At 38.9% G+C, this 27,772-nt stretch overlaps 1 protein-coding gene across 1 annotated transcript in view; it reads left to right on the top strand.

Moving 5' to 3' along the window:
- The window catches only part of Phex (phosphate regulating endopeptidase homolog, X-linked), a 253,212-nt gene that overhangs the window by 197,849 nt on the left and 27,591 nt on the right, over positions 1-27,772 (top strand). The window contains exon 16 of the mRNA NM_011077.2: positions 23,579-23,633. Within this exon, the coding sequence (NP_035207.1) occupies positions 23,579-23,633 (55 nt within the window). The remainder of the gene's footprint in view (positions 1-23,578; positions 23,634-27,772) is intronic.

Genomic DNA, 27,772 nt, shown 5'->3' with positions numbered 1-27,772 from the left:
TTATTTATTTACATTTCAAATGTTATTCCCCTGCCCAGTTTCCTATTCACAAGCCCCTGATCCCTTCCTCTCCCCCCCCCTGCTTCTATGAGGGTGGTCTCTCACCCACCCACCCACTACTGCCTCAGTGCCCTAGTATTCCCTTATGCCTTATGCTGGGTCATCAAGCCTCCACAGGACCAAGGGGCTCCCCTCCCACTGATGTCAGATAAGTCAATCCTCTGCTACATATGCAGATGGAGCCATGGGTCCCTCCATTTGTTTTTATGAGGCTCATTTATCCAGAGATTTTCTGATTGTTCTGGTGCTTAAGGTTGCATTGCTGAAGGTCTTTTCTGCTTTTCATTTGTATCAGACAAGGGAAGCTGAGGTGCAATTCTTTCTTTGGAAGCTCGTGTTTTCACTTTGACATAATCTCTATATCGGTTTGGTGGGGTTCTGGTCTCTTGATATGGTTGTGAGAACAGAAGCATGGGCGCCATGAAGAGTGTCTTAGAGAAGAACAAAGTGGGCCATTCTGAACAGGAGAACTTCAGAAATAAGTGAGTTGAGCCTAAAGGATGAGTGGCTGTTCATCTGGCAGAACAGCTCTGGAGGAATTGTGAAGTCTATTCTGCACATCCTATGAAGACTCTCCTAGTATCTCAAAAATGTGTGGGTTCCTTTGTCAGAAGTTTTACTTCTACTTCTGTAGCTATTGTGCTTCTCTCTCTCTCTCTCTCTCTCTCTCTCTCTCTCTCTCTCTCTCTCTCTCTCTCTGTCTCTTTTTCTGTCCCTCTGTCTCTCCCTCCCTTTCTTTCTATCTCAGTCTCTGTCTCCCTCTGTGTCTCTGTCTCTCTCTCTCCCCACTTTTCTCGTAGCTACAAGGTTCAAAGTTTCTTGAGAATCCAAAACAATGTCCAAATACTCATTTTTCTGCTTGACCAAGTAGAAATAAAAGGCAGCTGATGCCCACTGAAGTAGAAAGATGGGAAAATGTCCTCAGAGTAAAGTGACGCCAGCCATGGCTGGGATCTTTCATCTTTCCTCTCCATTTGGGGTCATCTTGCTGAGAGTGCCAGACACCCCAAAATGTGTCTTTTGTCCCTTTGTGGTTGCCACATTATTACTCAACTTGGGCATTCACAGCTGGTGATCTAAGCCAGCTTCAACCACTGGTACATAATAAATCTACTAAAAGAGCCATATTACTAGTGATAACCAGGAAAAGATTTATTTAATATAGCAACATTGGGAAGAGGGACAATTAGGTCAGGGAACTCTCTGCAAATCTGTCTTTGGAATTCTGGAGTGACATGAAAGCTTAATAGGACTTTTTAAATTATTATACAATATTTGGCACATTCTAAAGAATCTATCTACCATGCTGGTCCATGTTAAGTTAGAAAATATATAAGAGGACTGAACATCAACATGTGCCATTAAAGTGTGACTCAGTGAAGAGCTGAAACCCTACCAGTGTCATCTGAGATGCCCATCTGCTTTATGTCCTACACTCCTCATCATCACAGAGGGAACCAACATACTGCTTTTTAGATTTATCTTTTTTTTGGGGGGGGTGGAGTTTCACCATATAACTCTGACTGGCTTAGTACTTGTTATGTAGATAGAGCTGGCCTAGAACTCTCTAATACTGGAATGAAAATTATACTACTGTGCTGGGCTATGTTTGTCTTCTAAAAACTAAAATGTTATCAATTTATGCAGGCACCCTTAAATGTGTGTTTTGATTACAAGTGTGTCTATGCCCCTAGGCTTGACTGGCACCTGCAAAAGCCAGTAAAGGGCATTAGATTCCCTGGTATTAGAGTTAGAGATACTTGTGTTGTGAGCTGCTATTTGGATGCTGTGAATCTAACCTGGATCCTCTAGAAGAGCAGTCAGTGCTATTAACTACTGAGCTATTTCTCTAGCCCCATTATTTTTAAGGTATATATACAGAGCATGTGGCAGCATGCGTTTTCTTAATTTTACTATATGTTGCTGTATAGTATTCACTTGTCTGACCATACACCCAGATTATTCTCCTGTTGAGCACCTTTTCCATCCCCTACCCTTGCAGATATCACTCTTAGGAATGGGGCTTCTCTGAATAGTCTTGCACATTGTCTTCTGTAGTCAGTCAGGGTGATATTCCTCAGGGTAGAACTCCTTGTGGGGAGAATATGCAAATTCTCTACTAGGTATCACCAGATGCTTTTTAAAGTGGGTGTTCTAAATTCCAACAGTGTTTCTTTTGTTCCTCACTTTCATCAACTCTTGGTATTTACAGACTTAATTGTCACCAGTCTAGTGAGTGTAAAAGGTCAGCTCTTATGCAAGAAAAGGGTGATGAGATTGTCTCTTCACTGGTGTTTCCATTTCTTTCAAATGTCACTAAAGGCTTACTGCTCCTTTGGGGAATTAAATGTATCTAACAATAGTTCTGTCCCCAGGGTTTCCCAGGGCTGTGCCTTTTTCTTGTCTGGGAAGGGCTGACCCTATCAGAACTTTTCTGACGAAGTAGCCATTTCAGGGTAACCCAATGGATTCTAGAAAGCTCATGGGGCAGAGGGGTTTTAAAATGAACAATTTGAAGCAGTATTTTAATTAAGAGATTCAAGCTGTTTCTATTTTCCTAATGACCAGTGCTTGCTCTCATTGTAAATTACATTACCAGGCAAGATGACAACGAATCCTTTGGGTGACTTTTCTCCCCTCTTTCATTTCTGATTTTCTGGACTACAAATTAAGACAGGTGGAATTTCTTCTTACACATCTCCCCATTGGGTTTCCTTGGACTCCCCCATCCCCTCCCAGCTGCCTCCTCTGTGCTTCACTGAAGAAGTGAAAAATTGAGGTGATTTTCTGAAATGAACATCTTTATTGATTAGGGGCTAATTCTGACAGCATGTGGCCATCTGTTTAATTGGGTTTTCCACATCTACGATGTAACTATACTTAGTAACGTGATTTATGAGAATATCTTTCATGTCTCATTATCATTTTCTGATTTATGCCACAAAGTCTGCTGCTACAAGCAGTAAAGACTTGAGTAGAAAACAGGAAAACCTATAGACTTGTTATTCTTTCCCAACCCATGCTTTTGTGCAGAACCCTGAGGTTGGAGCCATCTTTTGATGTTCAGTTATTTTTGCAGAGAGTTAAAGCTTATTTTCTGCCCTTGTCAAGGTGAGTATCCATGTCTTCAGACATAGAGTGTAGTGTGAAGTTTTAGTGATTTAAATCTGTTGTATTGGGCATTACAGTAAAGAGCTGTCAACAATCTTAATTACATTTCAATTGGTAGTTCAGTTAAATGGAAGAGTAAGGCGGCGAGAGCATTAGCACTCCAGCCTGTGCTTTCCTAACTTTGTGACAACTGCTAAACTTATCATCCCACTTTTCAAAGGGACAAAGTAGAAGCCTCATTGAGAGCTTGAGTATAATTATATGGCATGATGGAGTTAGCCTCTCTGGCCCTTACTGTCCTGTTTGCGGCATGATGGACAGACTGTAGAGTGTGCAGGAAGTGTTTCAGAGGATAGATTTGTAAACTGCCAACACATGGCTGATGTGAAAACTTGTATTTCTCAAATTAGTATGTCAGGCAGCCCTTGGATAGACCATAATGGTCACTAACAGAAGAATAGGTTAATACATCATGCTTTAGTTGTGCAACTGATTGTTGCTCAGACAGCAATGCAGAAGAAAATGCCATGGTATGAGTACTATATATTTGCCAGTGACATAATGTTGAATGAAAGAAGCCAGGCACAATAAGAAGTGTATTATTTCATTCTGTGCATATAAAAATCAGGAGCAGGAAAATTCATCCATATGATAGAAGTGAAAATAGTAGCAATCTTTCTTGGGAGTTATTGACTGAGGAAGTACAAAAGATATTCTCTATCTTAACCTGACCAATGGCTGTATGTTACAGCTTGTCCCTTGGCTGAGCAGTAGGTATACTCAGCGTCAAGAAGCTTACCTAGCATGTGGGAGGCCCTAAGTTCCATTCCCAGCATCACACACAAACTATTTTGCCTTTACTCTGTGTAAGTAATGCCTTTCCCTTTCTTCCATAAAGGTATTTGGAATAGCATTTAGTAGAAACAGATATTTTGGCTTTCTAATAGGTTGCCTAAGGCCAAATCTTCAGAGGTATAGATCAGGAAAACATGTTCTGTACATTACCAGAACACAAATGTTTTCAGACTTGCCACACAGCCTCAAATTCTGAACTCTGCCATTGTAGCTACAGATAATCTATAAGCTAAGTGAGCATGGCTGAGCTTCAGTCAAACTTTATTTACAGAACAGAAAGCATGTTGGATTAGTGCATGGGCTGTGGTTGAAGTACAGCCTATGTGAGGATCAGCTTCTGGCTGCCACCAAGGCGAATCTGATCTAGCTTCTATGGGTTTTTGAATCTAGTCATGTGGTAGTAGTGTCTGGAAGAGTGAGCAGCTCACATCCAATTTTTATTTCTGGTAATATGGATTGGTCTTTAGAATAAAGCTTGTTATATGTGCTCACGTCACTGTGAATTTGTTATATGCTTCATTCCGGCATTAAGTTTTTATATTTGTATACCCCAAATCATATTAAACAATTATTATAAGCAAATAAAATCTTTGCTTGAAAACAAGCCTGGTCTGAGGGCTAAGCCTAACAGTTTTATTATATTTACTGTTATACCCAAGAGATTTTGTTATCCCAGTTTAATTACTGATGTTGAGCTAAAGAAGATAATAAGCCTTTGTCCAGAGGCTGGGTTTATACTTACATTTAACCATAGAGTTAACCCTGAAATCAAACATAAATGTGTTTTCCTGTTAAGGACGTAACTATTTCAAGCTGGGAGAAGTTCTTCTTTGTTACATCTGCTGAAAACTATAGAATGGAAGCCAAGTTAGTGGATATTCACCTGTGGCTTCTACTGGGATTTTTTTCTTTCTTTCTTTCTTTCTTTCTTTCTTTCTTTCTTTCTTTCTTTCTTTCTTTCTTTCTTTCTTTCTTTCTTTCTTTCCTTCCTTCCTTCCTTCCTTCCTTCCTTCCTTCCTTCCTTTCTTTTCTTTCTTTCTTTCTTTTTTTTTTTTTGAGACAGGGTTTCTCTGTGTAGTCCTGGCTGTCCTGGAACTCACTTTGTAGACCAGGCTGGCCTCGAACTCAGAAATCTGCCTGCCTCTGCCTCCCGAGTGCTGGGATTAAAGGCGTGTGCCACCACGCCCAGCTTTCTACTGAGATTTAATGGAACTAAAGTCTTGAATTAATTTAATGTTCCATTTGGAGACATGAGGAAACAAGGCAAACATCCAGAATTTAAGAACAATGTTCTGGGTTATGGAGCTATTTAGATATGTAAGGGATTAACACAAATTTCTCATTATCCAGAACACAACTTACCTATTGCTATGTGTTGCAATACCATGGAACAGTAAAAGATTTCTGAACACTGACAAAAAATTAATTAATTCAGTATTAAATGTGTAATAAGTCTGAGGTGTTTCTGACAGTGTTTGCTGTGTTGCATTGCTATTACAGAAACATAATATATTATCTATGTAAAAGAAACATTTTTACTGTCTTCCTATTGGCATTCTTAAGCATATATCAAGTTAGCATATCTTTGGACTGTATTGTGTACTGTAATGTCTGATTTAAAAAAATTATTCTTTGAAGCACTGACCCAGTGGTGCAATGGATAATATGCTTGACTATGGATCAGAAGATTCTAAAACTTGTTCTTCAAGGGGCTGAGAAGATGGATAAATCTGAAAAGTGCAGGCACCATGATCTTATTTCAGACCCCCAGTTCCCATATAAAAGTTGGACATGGTAACACATGTCTATAATCCCACTTGATGGTGGATGGAGATTGAACCCACTAAATCTTTTTTTTTTTTTTAGAATTAATTTTTTTATTAGGTATTTTCCTCATTTACATTTCCAATGCTATCCAAAAGTCCCCAATACACTCCCCCCCCCACTCCCCTACCCCCCCACTCCCACTTTTTGGCCCTGGCGTTCCCCTGTACTGGGGCATATAAATTTGCAAGTCCAATGGGCCTCTCTTTCCAGTGATGGCTGACTAGGCCATCTTTTGATACATATGCAGCTAGAGTCAAGAGCTCTGGGGTACTGGTTAGTTCATAATGTTGTTCCACCTATAGGGTTGCAGATCCCTTTAGCTCCTTGGGTACTTTCTCTAGCTCCTCCATTGGGGGCCCTGTGATCCATCCAATAGCTGACTGTGAGCATCCACTTCTGTGTTTGCTAGTCCCCGGCATTGTCTCACAAGAGACAGCTATATCTGGGTCCTTTCAGCAAAATCTTGCTAGTGTATGCAATGGTGTCAGCGTTTGGAAGCTGATTATGGGATGGATCCCTGGATACGGCAGTCTTTAGATGGTCCATCCTTTCATCACAGCTCCAAACTTTATCTCTGTAACTCTTTCCATGGGTGTTTTGTTCCCAATTCTAAGAAGGGGCAAAGTGTCCACGCATATACCCAAGATATAAGATACAATTTGTTAAACGCATGAAACTGATGCGTTTAACAAATTGTATCTTATATCTTGGGTATCCTAATTTTTTGGGATAATATCCACTTATCAGTGAGTACATATTGTGTGAGTTCCTTTGTGATTGTGTTACCTCACTCAGGATGATGCCCTCCAGGTCCATCCATTTTCCTAGGAATTTCATAAATTCATTCCTTTTAATAGCTGAGTAGTACTCTATTGTGTAAATGTACCACATTTTCTGTATGCATTCCTCTGTTGAGGGGCATCTGGGTTCTTCCCAGCTTCTGGCTATTATAAATAAGGCTGCTATGAACATAGTGGAACATGTGTCCTTCTTACCGGTTGGAACATCTTCTGGATATATGCCCAGGAGAGGTATTGCTGGATCCTCTGGTAGTATTATGTCCAATTTTCTGAGGAAGAACCCACTAAATCTTAATTTACAGCTAGACTAGCCTACTTGATGGGCCCCAGGTTCAGTGAGAAACTCAGTTTCAAAAAATAAACTGGACAGCAATCCATGAAGATCCCAAGTGTCAAACTCTGCCCTATACATGCACTTCAACACAGTGTAAAAACACGCATACAACACACACATATATGTCTTTCTGAATGATTGACTTGAGTTGTATTGAAAACCAGCAAATGAATTTTCGCTTAGGATTACAGTAGAATTCGTAATAATTTTTGAAATGGCTCTGAATATATATCCAGTATTTTGTAGTGTATGTTTATACAAAATGTCAGTCTCAGCATAGATGAGCTTTTAAATATGGAGAGATGGCTCAGCAGTTAAAAGCAGTTGCTGTACTTGCAGAAGACCCAGGTTCAGTTGCTAACACTCAATTAGGTAACTTGTAACTGCCTTATCTGTATGTGTGTTAACTTGAGTTGAAGGGGATCCAGTGTCTCTTCAGGCTTCCACAGGCACCTGTATGCCTATGGTGCACAGACATACACACATACACAAAAAATGAACACATTTTACAAACCAGTTGAAAACTCTGAAAAATGCTGAAGATGTTTTTTACTTTTTTAAAGTCCTCATTAACCTAATTTATTTATTTATTTAGTTACTTGTTTACTTATATAGTTTTATTAGATATTTTATTTATTTAAATTTTAAATGTTGTCCCCTCCCTCAGTTTTACCTCCACAACCCCCCATCCCATCCCCCCTCCTTCATGTTTCTATGAGTATGATCCCCCACCTACCCACCCACTTCTCACTGCCTTAACATTCCCCTATACTGGGCATCGAACCTTCACAGAACCAAGGGCCTCTCCCATTGATGCTCAACAAGGCCATCCTCTGCTACATATGCAGCTGGAGCCATGGGTCCCTCCATGTGTATTCTTTGGTTGGTGGTTTAGTCCCTGGGAGCTCTGGGAGGTCTGGTTGGTTTTCTATCCTATATAAATATTTACCCAAGATTTAATTTGCATGTAAAAATAAGAATAACCCATCTCATTAGCATACAGATATTTCATCTTTTTTATTCGTTATTTTATTTATTTACATTTCAAAAAAATGGTAAAAATATATGTATACCAAATAGTTGCTTATAAAATGTCTTTACTACAAGACAGAAGAATAGAAAGAGAACAGTCCCAGGGTTGGTATGAGACCATCTTCAATTGATCTTCTTGGATAACCACTCTTGTCTCTACCATGCTTTGTCCTCTTATCCTACTCATGTTGGCCTTGACTTGAGATCCTTGTATCATTAATACTTTAGTTAAGTTTGTTAAAGAACAGATTTCTGCTGTTCAACTAATGATTCTTAAACAACAATACCAGCCCACAGAAACATCTCAAGGATTCGAGATGGCCCATTACTGAAGGGGGAATGAGACAGGCTGGATCCATGACAGGCTTCAAACTGGCAGTTCGGGACACTAGGCCTAGATCTCTGTTTCCAAGAAGTGGCCATGTCCAGGCAATTCAGTTATTGGAAAAACCCAGGCCTCAAGCAGCCCATCAGAAACTGCCCTCCCATCAGTAGCTTCCCTGTGACCTGGCCTGAGGCAAGGGCAATGGGTCAGCTACAGCTTCCAGGCTTCCACAGCAGCAGTTTCAAGGCTTCCCCAGCAACAGTTTCCTGCCACCCAACCCTCCAGCAATGGTTTTGGAATGTCCCTAGATTAGAGCCAACTACTTAAACAAAAGGTCACCTCCCCCTCCTTGGAATTACCCTAATGTGCTTTAAATTGGTCTTGTTTGTCATTAAGAGTCTCCATCTTGATAAACAGTAGACCCCAGTTTTTCAACTTCTGCAGAATAAAATGCTCTTTTCTTTTGCATAAAAAAATAAAATATAAATGTCTTTAATACTTATGGTTAGTAAATACCTGTTTTATATAAAGATATACATACCTATACATATGCCAAGAGTCGAATAAACATTTCTTGGGTGCAAAGGTGTTGTGAATGGAAAATATTACAAAGCCCAGATCTAGAACATATTCCTATTTAATATTTAAGGAAATTGGAATAATCCTTATTTCTTGGTATCCAAAGCTGTCTGAAACTCCTTTCCATACTAAGGTAAAGCTTAGATATATACCCAATGGGAATATATATATATATATATATATATATATATATATATATATATATCCAATGGGAATATATATCAGAATATGAGTTCTGAGTCTAGGTAATAAAAGCCATTATGACTTCCAACTTGCTTTTCTTGATTTATCACTCTGGGAGAAGCCAATCACCATGTCATTGGGCCACTTAAGCAGATTGTGGATAGGCCCACACGAGAGGCTCCAGAGGGCTTCTGCCCATTTCTAGTACCATGCAGATCCTCAAGTCCAAGCATTTGGGTCAGTACAACGAATTCCTTCATTTTGACTGCAGTCTTCCAAGAGACCTTCAGACAGACCATTCCCCCAATAGCTGCTTCCAAATTCCTGGACCAGAGAAAATGAAAAATAGTAAGTGTTTATGGTTTTAAGAAGATTTGGATATGATTTGTTATATAACATTATAACATGCCAGATAATGAGCTTGAGCTGGGATGTATTGCATGATATTATAATGGTAGTTAATATTGTGTGCTCTCAAGTGGGACAATTTTATTTCAATCTTGACTTGGTCACTAGTAACTTGCAATCTTGGCCAAGTTTTGTTTCTTCTCTTTTCTTTTCTTTTCTTTTCTTTTCTTTTCTTTTCTTTTCTTTTCTTTTCTTTTCTTTTCTTTTCTTTTCTTTCCTTTCCTTTCCTTTCCTTTCCTTTCCTTTCCTTTCCTTTCCTTTCCTTTTTTGTCTTTCCTTTCCTTTCCTTTTTTGTCTTTCCTCTCCTCTCCTCTCCTCTCCTCTCCTCTCCTCTCCTCTCCCCTCCCCTCCCCTCCCCTCCCCTCCCCTCCCCTCCCCTCCCCTCCCCCTCCCCTCCCCTCCCCCCTCCCCTCCCCTCCCCCCCTCCCCTCCCCTCCCCTCCCCTCCCCTCCTCTCCTTTCCTTTTTTTCCTTTTCTTTTCTTTTTAAAACTTTATTGGATATTTTCTTTACTTACATTTCAAAAATGTTATCCCCTTTCCTGTTTCCCCTCTCCCCCTATCCACTTCCCCCTCCACCTGCTCATCAACCCACCCACTCGCACTTCCTGGCCTTGGCAATCCCCTTCACTGAGGCATAGAGCCTTCATAGGACCAAGGGCCTCTTCTCCCATTGATGTCTGACTATTGGCCAAGTTTCTTAACATTTTTAATTCTTAAAAAATAAAATGGAGGTGTTATAACTATCCTATAAAAACATCAAATTATATATATATATATATATATATATATATATATATATAATGCTTAGGCAAAAATCTGGCTCATAGTAGCTAAATCACAGCAAATTATTAATGCTTGCTTCTGATGAGTTGGGCAAGAAGCTTGTTGCCTGCATACTTAGAGGACATCGTAGTGAGTATTCAGTGTACTCTGGTAGTCACTGCAAAGGGGAGGATTTAGTCTGTGTGAGCTTTGATTGGATGATTGGAGAAAATGATGATCGAGAAGACCTTGGCAGGAAAACAAAGTTCTTTAGGTAGAGAAGAAATGCTATGACATGTAAGTAGGGATGACTGTTGCAAAGGTAACATGCTGAGCTGCATATGGTGCAGGAATGGATGGTGAGAATGATCACATATGCTGGAGCAGAGGCAGCCTGGGTGCTTTAGAAAGCAAAGGCCGTAACATGATTTGTGGAAGAGGTTTATAATAGACTTATAGATAATGTTGAAGAACAGGGAATTGGTGTGTTTTTCTTTGCGAAGAAAAAAAAACAATTTTATTTACTTGTTTTATTCTTAAAGAAAATGGCTCAAGGAAGGGGAAAGGCAGGCTACTTGGACAAGTTAGAGTTTTGTACATGGCACAAAAGAAAGATTGAGAGGACCCAGCTAGGGGCATTGACGTTAGTAAGAGGGAGTTAGAGAATGGGTAAGTTAAATCCCAAGAACTCTAGTAATTTAAAAAATGACAGTATATAATACAGCTTTCAATCATTTCCATTTCTTCTTGAAAAACTCACATCAAGTGGCTCTAGTGATTACCCTGTGTACTCCACTATGCTGGGAAACCATTAAGGTGCCTACTACTTGAAGGTCTAATCTTCCTAATAGCTCTGTAAACTTTGTGCTATGCGCCCATGTCAGGTAGTGGGCATGGGGGAATAAAGGGAGTGGGAGAAAACCCGCGTCCCGCTAGAGTTCTGGTACTTTGGGCGGACACAAAGGACTCATGCGCACTTTCCACGAGGCCCCGGGTGGGTGTCTGGCTGTGGGAATCCATGGACCCCATCCCAGAGGGTGTGTACAAGGGGCAGTCTGAGGTTTCTGGGCCTCACAGAGGCCAGAGATAACAGGTTCTCAGTCTCGGGCATCCCAGACACCACTGGACACTGCAGAAGAGCTGAGAAAAAAAGTGGATGCCCCAGGGGCGGCTTGGTCATCTCCAAAGAAAGGGGAGGGCAGGGAGAGAGGGGGCGCTGGTGGTTCCCATGTGGGCAGGCGAGAGTCCGTGGCTATTATCAGGTAACTGTGAGGGTGGAGTCTAGCTAGAATTCCAGGAGCTTCGGGCTTTGTCTTTGTGATTGATAGTCACAGAATTATGGAGTTGGGGGCCCTGTGCTGTCAGGTACCTTTCTCTGGGAACGTGGCTCATTGTTCAGTCCCTTGTAGAGTTTTCTACTGGGTTGCTGGAGCAAGCCTCGCTCAACCAAAACAGGTTGCCTTTCATGATCCCACACACCCATCTTTCAGAAGAGAAAATAATTTGCTAACAATTGCAACACTAGTAAACTTCATGTCCATTAGTCAGGGTTCTCTAAAGGAACAGAATCAACATAATAAATAAATCTAATGCAATGAGTTCATTAGATTGACTTATTTATATGACATAGGCTGAGTAGTCCAACAACAGAGAGCCTGAGAACACAGTAACTGCTCAGTTCATGAGGCTAGATGTGTCAATTGTCTCAATATGTCACTGGAGGCCTGGAGGATTCCTAGAGAGTCACTGGTCTTCAGTTCATGTTGGAAGGCTGAAGAAGCTTGGCTTTAATGTTGCAAAGGATGGTAACAACAGCAACAACAGCAGCAGCAACAGCAACAGCAACAGCAACAGCAACAACAACAACAACAACAACAACAACAAAGTAGGAGCTCTCATCAGCAAGGAGTGAAGCTGGGCAGGTAAAAAAACATCTTAAATTGGAGAGTATCCCTTACTCTGTGTAAAAGTCTTCCCTCTCATCACCGAATCCAAACCAGGAAATAACTTATCTATACAGAGCTTAGTTGATTCCAGACTGTCTTCGTTGATCCAGATCCAATCAAGGTGACAACCAAGATGAACTATCACAGCAGGTCTGGGAGAGTAACCCATTTATTGATGGGACTTTCTCAGTCTTTACACTATAGCGTTCAACACTGGGTAATAAATGTGAGAATTATATGAGCTACACATGTGAGTATATACCAAGATATCGTCAAATAGTCATATATATTTTCACAAGTTCTACTAGTGAGGGCTTCTTTCTCTTTTGATATGGCAAGACTATAGGATGGGAGATCAACCAGGAGGTAGGTGAGTATCACAAGGTTAGGTGGGATCCACATCCTACTGATTGCATGTCCATTAAAACACTGTAAAAATGAAAGTACTTCATTTTTTCGAACCCTAAGCTCACTGCAAAACCTGTATTTAAGTCCACTATTTTCTTGGTCCTTTAGCATTGCCTAAGGGGGAATTGAAGGTAGATTACTTGATAGACAAATGCTGCAAGATACCTTATAAAGAATATTGAAGTATATTCCCCAGAAAGTGATTGTTTCACAAAAATTTACAATGAGATTTACAAAGTTTATTGAGACAGATGAAGTTAAGTCATGAACAAACTTGCAACAGTTTGCAAAATTGGCAGATGGTATGCTTAAAAAGCACCTGCTGTAAGAATTTTAAGATAGGCCTGACCTGTGAGACAGTTAAGAACAATGCTCTGTGAAGTCTTCATGAGTAAACAGAAGCATCCTTAACTGGAAGCTCAGGTCTCCTAGAATCCCATTAGTGAGTGAGACTTAGGATGGATGCCTGTACAGCCTCAGTCTTCTGTCTGAGATATTTGCGACTGTTATTTCTGTTGTAGTGGACTGGGCAGATTTACTGCAGGGTTGGTAATAGAAAGCATGAAATGGTTGTTAGGGTCAATCGGATTTGAATGAAGGTGCGAGTGGGGCACTGGCTGAGAACTACTTGACTGTTGAACTAGATGGTGAGCATCAAGAACCTGGAATACAACAGTGGTAGACAGGAAGTCAGGGTCAATCTCACTAATCTGGATGCTCCCAATCTCACTTGTCCCCCACCTTAAAAATTCTTTTATAGTTTTCTCTTACTTTGTAAAAGTAGGATGCAACTTAAAGTGAAATACCATTTAATGCAGCAACTCTTCTACTTCTTGGAATATACCCTAAAGAAAGTCACAGAATTGAAAGAAAATTATTACCCACCAAGGAGACATGTGTCTCTATGTTGGTTTTGCAATGGTGCAGCTTGAATCTAGGAACTCACACAGGAAGGAAGAACATCGTCACTAAGCTATATCCCTGGTCCTGTTTTCTTTTTCCAATTTATGTCTCCATCATCATCAGACACATGTATTGATGAGTTTGCATCTTAAAGGATGATTTTGGAAGAGATTAAGTATAACTAATATGGTAGAATTATAGTCATGTGTTCATTGATAAAATTATTATCTAATAAATAGATATAGCTGCAGTGAAACATACAGGTATTCATTAGTATATATTTACCTAATATGTTCCCATGATTAGACTGAGCACCACTGATGCTAGTTTAATTGTTTAATGCCCAGGGCAGCAATTGTTTATATGAAAGGACCAAATAGAGCTTCATACTGCCATGGAAGTGGGGATCAGTGTTTTCTCTATTTCAGAATTTGAACTCAAAGTGTTTATTGGAGACCAGTAGCATCACTACTACTTGTGACAAATGGGCACTGTTTGGCTCTTTTACTAAATAATGAACTCCAGTGGTCTGTACTAGCACTTTGGATCTTAGTAAGATTTTAATCACCAAATATCTTTGAAAGATGCTGAATGTTGAGAACTATTGAGCCCTTGAAATGCTGCCAATACAAAAAAAAAAAGTCAGACCTAGTGGGTGAAAGCAGTGCTTTTAATTTCATCTTATTTTTTTTTCTGGGCCCATTCCAGCCTTATTACTGAGAAAATACTGCATTCTAAGTATATCTGTAGATTTGGGAAAACAGGGATGGTTGATAACTCTGATAAAGGGGAGAGATGGTGTTTGTTGTGGCATAAAGGTAGTTATGGAAGAAATAGAATAGAATGGTCATCAAAGAAAGCTACAAGATGGAGGGCAGATTTCAGAAGCTGCTTTCTGCTTGTCTGCTCTGGGCTGCTAGATCTGGTGGCAGGAGGTTACCTGCAGGAAGCCAGCAGATGGCTAAGGCTTCTTGCTGAATCCCTTGACAGGAATCACAGCTGTTAGAATGCAATACTTTCTGGAAATAGGAAGTTTGGCATGAACCAAAATATTGCAAGATGCCAACTTGGATAAAAAAACCACTATTCATCTTAGCAGGAGTGACAATGAAATCCTTTTATAACAACAACAACAAAAGACACAACCAAAAAGCGCTTTGTAATTGCAGTAATTTTCATGTCTCAACTCATGTCCCCCACCCCTAATTTTTAGAAGAATGCTATCCAGGTTATCCTATAGCTAGAACTAATCCTGAATACTCATTCCCTTTAAAATTCTTCCTGGAATTTTAAAGGTAGTTACAATTAAACATATATTTGTCCTTTAGTACAATCAGATTTTTTTAAGGTTATGTAAAGATTAATATTAGAAACTATCATCTGAAAAAAGTTCAAGTAAAAATATTGTATAGATGGAGTGAATGGAATAAACCAGGAGGGCTGAGTTATGGATCAGTTAGCTTAAAAATGATCAATTCTTTACTTTTTGTATGACCGAGTACAGGTAGACAACATGACAGACATTGAATCTCAGTAAATTTGAGTAGGGATTCTCTTTTGGTTGAAATTCTCATTTGCAGTTGGGGTTAAGATTATTCTGTCAGCTTGTGGGTCTCAGTAACCTGAATGGTTGGTTGAAATGCAGAAGTCCACGCCCAGTGTTCTTGACTGAAAAAGTTTGGGGTTCAATGTTTGCATCTCTCACAAGTGCCTAAAAGATGCTGATGTTGCTGGTCAGCATACCACACTTTGAGAACAAATTTCCTTGTTACAGAGCATTTTCTGCCTCAAAGGCCAATTGATTTTTTTTAAATCAGCAATATATTCTACCCATTAGTATAGATATTTATATAAATAATCCCCTCTCCAAATTCCTCTGCATGTCTTCTGTGAATCCTGCATTTCTTTTCTCTGTTAATCAAAAAATTTTACTTTAGAAAGGGTAGAATAGGCCTACCACTTTCTTTAAGTCTTGCAAGATGTGATTGTTCAGTAACATTCTCTTTTTCTCTAGACTGTAGGTATTTTGATGATGTATGATATTTGTACATTTAGAACTTACCCAGGTGGCTTTGAATATCACAGAGACTCAGTAAATACTGGGAGTCAGTAGTCCCATCTTCATGACCAAATCCAATGCTTGTGATAGTTTTAATGACATATTTAAATATATTAACAATTATGAATATGGATCATAACCTATATCCACTTAGTGTGTTATAGAGCTAGAAACTATTGCACAGAATAAAATAAAACATGTAAGAAGATTGAAACGACAAGTTAAATTTAATAAGAAACATGACTTCCTCACTAAAATGATAGATCAGCAACAAGTTTGAAGTGTGGGTTTATATACGGATTCATCTGGTAATATGAGACTCGCACCTAAGACTTGGAAATAACTGTCATAATATACATTAGAGTAAAGCCTTATTTACACATCAAGAACTCCATGCAAAACCAAAATATTGTATTACTTGAAAAAAACAATAATGCAACATCGTGTGCACATCATCACTCCTTTAGCAGCAAATATTACCAACATCCACACTTGGTTAAAACCCCAAGGAAGCATATACTTAATCATTGGGGAAACCAAAATATATCTCTATAGAAAGCAGTTATAGCATGTATGCAACCATTTGATTCAGTGCTTGACTTTGCATACCTACTATTGTATATATTCTCAAGCCCAAAGGATGCTCCTTTTGAATTTGCCCTATTACTTCTGTGGGACTGAGCTTTGCATTGGTTAGTGCTATTTCTGCCTTGTTGGTACCTGGAAGAATCCTAACTAAATAATTTAATAGTTAGAAGGGTACTGAATGGAATGGTTCTGAATTTAGATAAGTTTTAGTTGCCTTGTCTTGTGTTGACAAATTTTGGTAGAATTTGACAAGAGTAAAGGAAAAAAATTAAGTAGGCTGGGCTTCAAACACTGACAATGAGAGTCTCAGGCCTCCCATTTTGTTCAGTATGATTAAACACAGAAACAAAAGGAAAAGACCTGTGAGTCCTACTCGAAGATGTCTTAAAAAACAATAGCATTGTGTCAAACTGAGAATGTAAAACTTCTGAATAAGAGAAGCCTTTGAAAAGTATTGTTTCCATATTTGCTATATGATAATTAATCTAAATTGTATATTGTACTTATTGAACTTAAATATATATTGTAGTTAAAGGGAAACAGCAGAAACTATAGGGAAAAGAGATTGATGTTAGTTCAGTCCTCTCAGGTCAAGAGTTTTTGTCTAGATCAAACTAGTCTTCAGTATCAGTATATGCTGCAGATGTTAGAAAGGGCATTATGCATTTTAATCCTTTGGAGGGGAGGTAAGGAGGACCCAAGGGAGACAGTGTGGTAGAACTTACTTAAAGCTAAGCATTAGGCAAGATGTCTTGGTTTGTTTGTGTTTGCATATCATGTACATATTCACATGTGTATTCATTTCTGGATGTTGATGTGGCTGGGTTGATGTCTCATGTCTTGGCTGGTTGGTCTCCATCTTATTTTCTACAACAGTGTCTCTCGCTGATTGGTTAGACTGGGTGGCTATGGAGTCCTTAAGATCTTGTTTCTGCCTTGCTGCATTGGTATTACAGATATATGCCATCACACCTTGCATTTTACATGGGTGCTGGGGATCCAAACTTATGTCTTCATGCTTGTATAGAAAGCATTTTATCTACCGAGCCATCTTCACAGACCTCATACTGTGTTTCGATGGACCCTGTGTTGGCTTCAAAACTATACTAGTTTTGCCATGGTAGCAAGAACAAGGAACCAACACATTTCTCATTTGAAAGAAAATGAAAGTCAAACTTGAATAATGTAATATATTCCAGATTTGGCACTGAGGATGAAAGCTTCAAGAAATAATGTAATGGCAGCACTAAATAGATCATATGCTATTTTAGAATGTTGCTAACAAAATATAATTGTAACTACAGGTTATACTTCAATCTCAGCCACCTTTTTGAGGTTCATAGGGTATGGATTCCATTCACTCAACAGATATTTGCCAGACATTCTATCTCTGAGGGTGTTGCAGTGGGAGAAAGGGAAGGATGAAATGGTGTAATTGTATTATAATCTAAAAAAACCCCAAAAGTAATAATTAAAACCCCTTTAATTATGGAACTTACAATTCCTGTGCAAGATTGTTTATCTATTCAAATGGAGAGCTTCTGAATATTACAGTGAGTTATACATCAGAAAATGATGATGGATAACACCCAACCCTTTCAAAAGCACTAGGGCAGCAGTCTTCAACCTGTGGGTCCTGCATATCAAATATTTATATTATGAGCCATAACAGCAAAATTACTGCTATGAAGTACAACAAAAATAATTTTATCATTGGGTGTCACCACAACATGAGGGACTGTATTAAAGGGAATGCTGAGAACCATTGTACTAGAGGATAAAGTGACATCTGAACAAATACCTGAAATAAGGCCTGCAGATAACAGGAGAAAAATAGATCAAAGTTAGACAGAAATGGATGGAGCCAGGGGGAAATTACCACTATACACACACACACACACACACACACACACACACACACACACAGTGTGAGTTTTTCAGTCCTGAGTATATTCATTTGCTTTCTTAATGTCTGAGTGATGGGGTAATTTGTTAATTTTATCTTTATATGTGCTGCACTGAAAAAATTTAATTAGTGATTTTACAATAATAAAATGGCTACGGAAGCTCAGAAACATTTAACTTCTTCTGGAAAACTTTAGCTATGTCTTTATGAATATAGAAATCAGATCGTTGAACTTGGGATAATTACCCACTAAATGTGATCAGTTCTTTGGCAATGAGGCTAGAAATAGGAGCTGTTTGCATTCTATGTCCAGCATTTCTGTGAGCTCCAATTAAGTTAGTCAGTATTCACTGATAGGAGAGTTATAATGAGAAAGCTCAGTCAAAATGAAATGTTGACCCAGGTAGAAAACTAAAATCAGGTCTCTGTGGCTTTCCAGGGTACAAATTAGAAAAAGAAAAATTATTACAGTAAACAATGAAGTGATTACAGCATAGAGATGCCAATATTTTATTTTTCTACTGTCGTAGTCATTGAAATTTTTAACTACAAGGCTTATTTTTTTTGCTTGAAATAGGAATGGGCTTTGTTAGTATTAACAATACAAGAGCAAAACAACACTATATAAGCTTTGTTAACTGTTATTTGATAGCTTTTAGAAGAATTTTCAGTAAAACACACACTTCCAAAACAGCTAACTTTAGTGAAAAATTTGATTACCTTTGGTTAATCAAAATGTAAACCATTAATGTTCAAAGCTCTTTTGGCTAATCAAAATGTATACCATTAATGTTCAAAGCTCTTTTGGCTAATCAAAATGTAAACCATTAATGTTCAAAGCTCTTTCTGTCATAGAAAATTATTTCCATGCTCGAATTTTAAAGCTGGTCCTTTACTTTTTCATTTGCAACATAGCAGTCTTTATTGTGTGGTCTTAATTATACACAGTGTAGCACTGAACTTCAGAGTGTGCTTGGACAACATCTTGGGCAGTATTTCTCGTAGTGTGGTGCCTGGACTAACACATGCAATCATAGAGATGGACATTTGAAGACCTATTCCAAGTTAAGTAGTAACTAGTTGGCAAACTAGTTAAACAAGATCTGATGCTTAATCATGATAGTTAAGAACAACTGGCATGTGTGCATCCGGCTATACCATGACGTTCCTGTCATAATTTTGTAAGTATACAAAATTATGTAATAAAAGCCACAGAGTTTACAGAAAAATGAGGGTGGCATACAGCAATCAAAAAGCTATGATTGCAGGCTGGAGAGATGGCTCAGTGGTTACAACTACTTGAAACTCCAGCTCCAGGTGGGTTCAATGTCTCTGGCCTCCAAGGACACCTGCACATATACACACATAACTACCCCCACACATATTTTTATTTTATTTAAAAATAAAAATAAATGAGAAAACTTATCATTGACACATTTAAAAACAAAAGGTGGGGGCCTAATCAAAATTTAGCACAGTTTTTATGTTTTAAAGTGGGCAACTGCACAAACACAATGGTAAAAATGACACTTTCCCTTGAAAAGAACTGATATTTGCTGTGGCATTTGTTGTCTGGGGAGTTGCTCCTTATAAGTTACTGTGTGGTGGTAGGAGGAGAGATACTGAAGTTGGTAGTTTTGATGTCAGATGTGGTAAGATGTGGTAGGTGTGACTTGTAAAGCACAAAGTGATTCAAAGAAGTGGACCGTGCTGAGGGGTATGCATATGGGCAAGGTATGTACTCACATGTGGCTCAGTATAGGTGGTTTCTGCTTTGCTCATCAATGGGGGTGTGCATAAGCAAAAATTCAAAACTGGAGCTTTGTCCCAGAGTTTCCCCTCTCTACCTGTTGTGTTAGAAGAAACTTGTCTTTCCTTTTAAAGAGCACAGTGTGTTAGTGTAGAATTGAATTGTATTGTACATGCATGCATATATCCTCACATATATTGCAGGGGAACTCTATGAACTGCACCAAATGTCATCTTTCTACTCAGTTTCTTACCTCTTAGGAATTTTCTCATATCATCACCCAGAAATTTAGTCCTTTAAAACATGCTTGCAGTAACTTACCCTCCAACCATACTTCTTATAAAAATCATTAATTTTTGCCAACTCAATAGTTAAAATGCCCTCCCCACCTCTCCTCTCTCTCTCTTACACACACACACACACACACACACACAGTGAGGAATGCTTCCCATAAATATACTGATTAAAAAACAAAGCTTTAAAAGTCTGGAGCTGAGACAAAAGGATGGACCATCTAGAGACTGCCATGTCCAGGGATCCATCCCATAATTAGCCTCCAAACGATGACACCATTGCATACACTAGCCAGCGTTTGTTGCAAGGACCGAGATATAGCTGTCTCTTGTGAGACTAGGCCGGGGCCTAGCAAACACAGAAGTGGATGCTCACAGTCAACTATTGGATGGATCACAGGGCCCCAAATGGAGGAGCTAGAGAAAGTATCCAAGGAGCTAAAGAGATCTGCAACCCTGTAGGTCCAACATTATGAACTAACCAGTACCCCGGAGCTCTTGACTCTAGCTGCATATGTATCAAAAGATGGCCTAGTCGGCCATCAATGGAAAGAGATGCCCGTTGGACAGGCAAACTTTATATGCCCCAGTACAGGGGAATGCCAGGGCCAAAAAATGGGAATGGGTGGGTAGAGGAGTGGGGGGGGGGTGTGGGGGACTTTTGGGATAGCATTGGAAATGTAATTGAGAAAAATACGTAATAAAAAAAAGATTAGACAAACACATTAAAAAAAAGTCTGGAACAAGCAATGAGTGATTCTGCAGTGGGGAAACATTGAAATAAAATGAGTTGGTGAGAAAACATAACAGATACCTATTGAAAAGGGAGACAGAATGAATTCCCTTCCCATTTATTTATTTCTCACTTCCACCTTTGCTAATACAACTTATCCACTTTATGAGATAAGATATTGAATTGACCTTGTTGGGATTTCCATCTATCACTCTTGCTAGTTGACATCTCTAAAAATGCAGCTTACACTGTTAATCCATTCACTTCAGCAAAACATGCCTAAGGGCATCAGATTCTTCAGTTTATCACTATTGGGTTTCAAGGCCCTGACAAGCTGAGAAGATATAGCTGATCAGGGTGATGCGATGACTTCAGCACTGGAGTCTGGGGCCCCTAAAAACAGCAAAAGCTGCAGCAGTGGAAGCTTATGCAGGTGTAAGATGTTTTCTGTGACAAGTTTGGCAGTGGACATAACTGCTTCCAGCTGGGCACATCACCAGGCAGGGAAGCCATAATGAATGAATAATTAAATCACATTGGCTTATGATCATTGTTCTTATTAGAAAATATCATTGCTTTGGGGTGATTTATTGTGTGAAATAGGATTTTCATATAAACACTGTGATTTGCATTTATATGCAATACATATTTGCATATATATCTAAATGAGAATGACTTACTAAAATCAAATCACCAAAAAAGGGATGAACTATCAATGTAAAGATGCCAAAGATGTTTAAGGAAATGTAGAAATTATGAAGATTAAAGTAACATCGTGCCTTGAATTTCAATCACATTAGTTGCGTTTTTCTTTATCTGAAAGCAGCAGGAAGAGAGAAGCGTTAACTGGATCCATCTCTGTTTTTCAATTAGGTTTTTGTACCTTGAAATCTCAAACTCTGATATTAGTAATAAAAGACATAGAATATGAGAGTCTTATGAAAAAAGTACTTCATCTCTAAATTCAAGACGTACTTTCTTGGCTTCATTTCCCCTCAACGTGCCCTGGAATGGAGGGGGAGATAGAAAGTTGAGCAGAGAGTAGAGGAACATTTTAATTCATAAAAGAACATTCAGTCTCATGGGGCCTAGAGCAGCTGCTCTCAGGCAGACAAGGACAGTACAGAAGGCTTCTTTCCCTCTTTCCCTTTCTCCCTCTCCCATTCTGTCTCCTGTTGCTTTGAATTCCCAGCTGTAATGACTATTAATCACAACTCCCAGGATCAGCACAGGGTACAAAATTTAGTGGTGACATGGAAGAGCACAGCCAAGTGTTTCTTGCATTCACCTATATCCAAGATCTGCTAACTAATTTGTATGGTTCAGTGTAAAATGAAGATGCAAGGCCTTCCATGCAGGAAGCAGAACAAATGCCATCACAAATGCTAACGTGGAAAACATCGCCTTCATTTTTGACTCACCAACAGTGATTTTTGTCTGCTATTTACTGCTGTTCTTTGGAAAACTAAAATTTTATGTCACTGCATGAGTTTTTCCTTCTGTCTTTTTATGCAACAACAATGCAAGTCTCAAAAGTGAATAAGAATGCTTTAATTTATTTATGGAATTTCCAAAATGGCACACTTTGTATTTTGTAGCATGTACTACACAGTTGCACTAGATGTAGATTTTTCTCACCAGCAATGTAGAAATGCGGCACAGAACTAATTTAGCTATTTTTATACTTACTGCTGTTACTACTACTACTACTACTACTACTACTAATTTTACTTCTTTTTTGGTGGTGTTAGTGCTGGCCCCCAAAGACTATATGCAAGTCCTCTACTGTTGAGCTGTATCCTCAGCCTTTTACTTCTTAATCACCTATCTAACCAACAGTCTTCACCTTTCCCTTAGTGATGAATAAGGAGAGACTGGAAGGTAAAGAAATGATAGATTTCCCTCATTTCCCTTTTGTTGTATGTTACCAATTTCCGTTTGAAAGATTGGAAAATACATGGAAGAATGAAGGGAAAATGAAAACAGAGAACTTGAATCATTCTATTTCTTAGAATACTATTAACTTCTTTTAGTAATCTAAGCAAATCCTAGTCAACAGGGAAAACATGATCTCTTGGAGCTGTCCAGGTCTAGAACTGTTGAGGTTAGAGTAACATGAAACTATGATAGTTGAGCTGTATCTTGTTAGACTACTCTATGTGTGAACAGCTGTATTTCTTTACTCCTTGGGCAGGATAAGTGCTGGGTGAGCAAAAGGGCACCTAGGAACAACTGTCATGCACATTGTATGCACCTCTTCTTTTCACACACATGCTTCATGACCTTCTTTGAACCCATGTATAAAATACAAGTTCAAAGATTCTATTACAAAGAAATACAATGCAATAACAGTATCAGATGCATAACCATTCTTTATATATGGCATATGTGCCTGCAACAGTGGATACCTAAGAAACTGATACCTATGTGCATCCAGGAACCTGCTGGCTATCCTGCAGTTTCCAGGGCATATGACAGTACTGGACTCTGCCAATAGTATATCTGTACATCCTTGAAATGATTCCATGTTCTTATTTCAAACTCAGGTGAATTAATATTACCTTTAGATAGATCTCTTGGAGATAACTTGGATCTACAACTGCATTTGTAGTTTGGATGAGCATCTAGACAATTTGGGCTATAGTTGGAACCAGAGTCTGGATATTGATCATCTCCATATTCTTACTATTTTTTGTTTGCTTGCCATCCTCTCAGGATTTCCTGCTGGAGAGCTGCAGAAGCCTTTCTTTTGGGGAACAGAATACCCTCGGTGAGTAAATCAGAAAATAAACCTGACCTTGACAAGTTAGCAGAGAAGAACTTGTCACTGCGGCCAAGGACAGAATATCTAGCCTATCTCAGTTAAAGTTCTAAGTGGTATAAAGTGATACTGTGACCACAGCATCTCTTATAAGTGAAAACATTTAACTGGGGCTGGCTTAGAGTTCAGAGGTTTAATCCATTGCCATCATGGTGGGAAGCATGGCAGTACACAGGCAGACCTGGTGCTGGAGAGGTAGCTGAGAGAGTGCTACATTTCAGGTCAGCAGACAGCAGGAAGAGAGTGACACTGGGCCTTGCTTGAGAATCTGAAACCTCAAAGCCCACCCCCAGTGACATGCTTCCTCCAACAAGGCAATGCTTACTTCAACAAGGCAACACCTTTTAATAGTGCCACTCTCTCTGAGCTTATGGGGGGCATTTTCATCCAAACCACCGAATTTGACTCCCTGGCCCCCACAGGGTTGTAGCTGTAGTATGATGCAAAATGCATTTAGTCAAACTTCAAAAGTCCCCATAGTAGTTCACAGTCTCAGTAGTGTTTAAAAATTCAAATCCAATGACTCTTCTGAGACTCATGGCAGTTTCTTTTTTTTTCCATTTTTTATTAGGTATTTAGCTCATTTACATTTCCAATGCTATACCAAAAGTCCCCCATACCCACCCACCCCCACTCCCCTACCCACCCACTCCCCCTTTTTGGCCCTGGCGTTCCCCTGTACTGGGGCATATAAAGTTTGTGTGTCCAATGGGCCTCTCTTTGCAGTGATGGCCGACTAGGCCATCTTTTGATACATATGCAGCTAGAGTCAAGAGCTCCGGGGTACTGGTTAGTTCATAATGTTGTTCCACCTATAGGGTTGCAGATCCCTTTAGCTCCTTGGGTACTTTCTCTAGCTCCTCCATTGGGAGCCCTGTGATCCATCCATTAGCTGACTGTGAGCATCCACTTCTGTTTCTTAAACAGTCAACTTCAAGTTAATGGTTACTCAGCAGAAAGAAAGCATTATAGGTCTTTGTAGTTTTCAGTAGGTATTTGTTTTGTGATCTTTGTCATCAGAGTATTTGACTAGATGGCAAAACTGGTTTCTATACAGAATTTTATATTTTTTACACATTTATGCTTTATGGAATGACAGAGGGTAGGTTCGCTGATCAAGAAATATACAAAGAGAAGTCATAAAATTTTAGTTTAATATTGGAGGGTTTTGAATGTCAAAGGAGGAATTTAGAACAAAAATGTTGAAGTTTATGAAGTGATATAATTAAAAGTGTCATTAAAAATATAACCACATAACTATACCATAGGTCAAAATTGACAGGTCTGGACTTAGGGGCAGCTGTTTACAAACAGATTGTAGATAAATATAACTCATAATTTCTATATATAGTGGAGTTTCTCATAATATTCATTGTCAACAACACTATTATTTCTTTATATGCTTTTTTCTTGGTGGCTGTGGTCCATTAATGTATGGCAAATTTAGTTATGATTTTAGGAGTTGTCACTTGTATTTACATTTGGATATGTGAGAACTTCTATATGATTATGTAGGTTAAATTAGATAATATCTCATACAGATAAAAATCAGAGAAATATATGATTGTGTTTTGACTGGGCTCCTCAGAAGCCGTTCTTGTCATAAGGATATAAGTAGTTCCTTTGGAATGTGGTACCTGGAAACCTCAGCAGAGAATGAGGCGGTGGAGCAGAGCAGGAAGGAAAATGATACGTTGTGTTCTATTAGATTTCTCTGGCTGGCATAGATAGATAGATAGATAGATAGATAGATAGATAGATAGATAGTGTCTTAGTCGGGGTTTCTATTCCTGCACAAACATCATGACCAAGAAGCAAGTTGGGGAGGAAAGGGTTTATTCGGCTTACACTTCCATGCTGCTGTTCATCACCAAGGAAGTCAGGACTGGAACTCAAGCAGGTCAGGAAGCAGGAGCTGATGCAGAGGCCATGGAGGGATGTTCCTTACTAGCTTGCCTCACCTGGCTTGCTCAGCCTGCTCTCTTATAGAACCCAAGACTACCAGCCCAGAGATGGTCCCACCCACAAGGGGCCTTTCCCCCTTGATCACTAATTGAGAAAATGCCTTACAGTTGGATCTCATGGAGGCATTTCTTCAACTGAAGCTTCTTTCTCTATGATAACTCCAGCTGTGTCAAGTTGACACAAAACTAGCCAGTACAGATAGATAAATGAAAAGAATTACCACTAAAACTATCCAAACATGCTAGGCTATCTTTGTGTGATCCAGTTTTTGAAGTTCTAGGGAATAAATTACGTCCTTAGCTTTTCTGACTTTTAGACAAGCCTACATTACTTTTTCCATGGCCTTCTTTTCCCATCTTAAAAATGTCAGAATAGCATCTCCTTTGACAGCTCATCTTTTGTCTCTTTTGTTTTAAAGACACTTGTGGTTACTTTTGGCCCACCCAGTTAAATCAGGGTAATTGCTCTCTTTTAAGGTCACCTGGTTAGCAACTTTAATTCCATCTGCAACCTTAATTCCTTTTTGCCATATAACATAACACATTCACAGGTTCCAGGAATTAGCATCTGGAATCTTGGGGAAGTCATATGTGTGCCACAAAGCTAACATGATATCATGGGCAACTGGAAATCAGTCTTGCTGGAGAACTATAGGACATATTTCAAGATAAGGATTATTTATCCTCCAGGTTACATTCCTTCAGTGCTTTACTGGCCAGCCTATGTGAAATAATTTCTCATCACTGGAGAAACTCCCTAGGCAGATAGTTTTAAGTTGGGCCTCAGAAGCAATGTGATCAGTGCACTGAGACATGCTCACTGCTGAGAGAACATAGGCAGGCATCAATAGAAGCAACTACAGAGAAAAACTATTGTTAGTGCAAATGCAAAATCTTAGGTTTGTATCTAATCAAATTCATTAGTAACATCCTGGTCCTTAGCTGAGTAGCTTTCTTCAGTATTCAGGAATTTGGATTCTGTTTTTTTTCCATAATTAAGATTAGAAACATGCACACTTAGCTCATAAAATTAAAAGTTTAAGTAATTCTGTAAGGGCTCTTCAATCTGAAAAAAATCCTAGTATTCTTTGATTCTGCTTATCATAGACAATTTAATTGAGTTTTCTATTGTTATATAAGTATAACTGAAGACTTGGAAATGGTCTGCTTATGTTTGGAAATTATTAATTTGGTGATTTGTTTATTTGGTCCATTGATGTGGGATTTTTATAAAAACATAAAAATGAGAAACTTAAGAATTATTCTTAGTGTCTGTTAGTATTAACGTATGCTGAGACATAGTTGGTACTTGAGTGAGCCATCTGTTTTCTATTAATATATCGCTTCAATGAATAGAGGTTACGCATTGTTTGACTACTTTGTACTGGACTATAGAAATGGTAGGAGTTACTTCAGTGAGCTGTATTCCCAGACAGTCATCTATTTTGTCTTAATTGATAGAAAGCCACCAGAACCAAAGGAATAGGTATCTTTTTGCTCAGGCTGGTCAGCATGTGGCCTACATGTGAGTGTTGGGTCTAGTTTTGAGGACTGAGACAAGCCAAATCATTTTCAAGGGAAATGGTCAGCAATGTAAATAACTTTAAACAACACATTCTAAAAGTGTTCCACAAAACTGTTGCTATCCTCTCTTCGATTTCATTATCTTCATTCCTCAAGTTCTAGAAGGAACTTATTTGGCTTTGTTTATCATCAAGGCTTGATGGCTCTTCTTTCTATGTTTCTGTGGGAAATGCTGTTCTCTAGTTCATGATTGAAAAACAAGAACATGAAAGAGGGCTCATAAGATGACTTAGCCGTTCAGAACACTTGGTTGTTTTTCCAGAGGATCTGGGTTCAATTCTTAACACCACATGATGCTCACGACCATCTGTAACTCTAGATCCCAAGGATCCAATACCCGCCATGGGTACCAGGTACACACATAGTACACAGACATACATTCAGGCAAAATACTCATGCAGATAAAATAAATAATAAAAAAAGAACTTGGCAACATTTAGAGGTGCGGTTTGCTAATTTTTTTTGGTGGCCTCAAAATTGCTGATCTGGGAATTTTTATATAAGTAAGGCTGACCTTGAACTTAGGAATTTCTTGTCTTT

The sequence above is a fragment of the Mus musculus genome, chromosome X (genome assembly GCF_000001635.26).
Source record: "Mus musculus strain C57BL/6J chromosome X, GRCm38.p6 C57BL/6J".
NCBI classification, from domain to species: Eukaryota; Metazoa; Chordata; class Mammalia; order Rodentia; family Muridae; genus Mus; species Mus musculus.
This window is presented reverse-complemented; position numbering and strand designations above follow the sequence as displayed.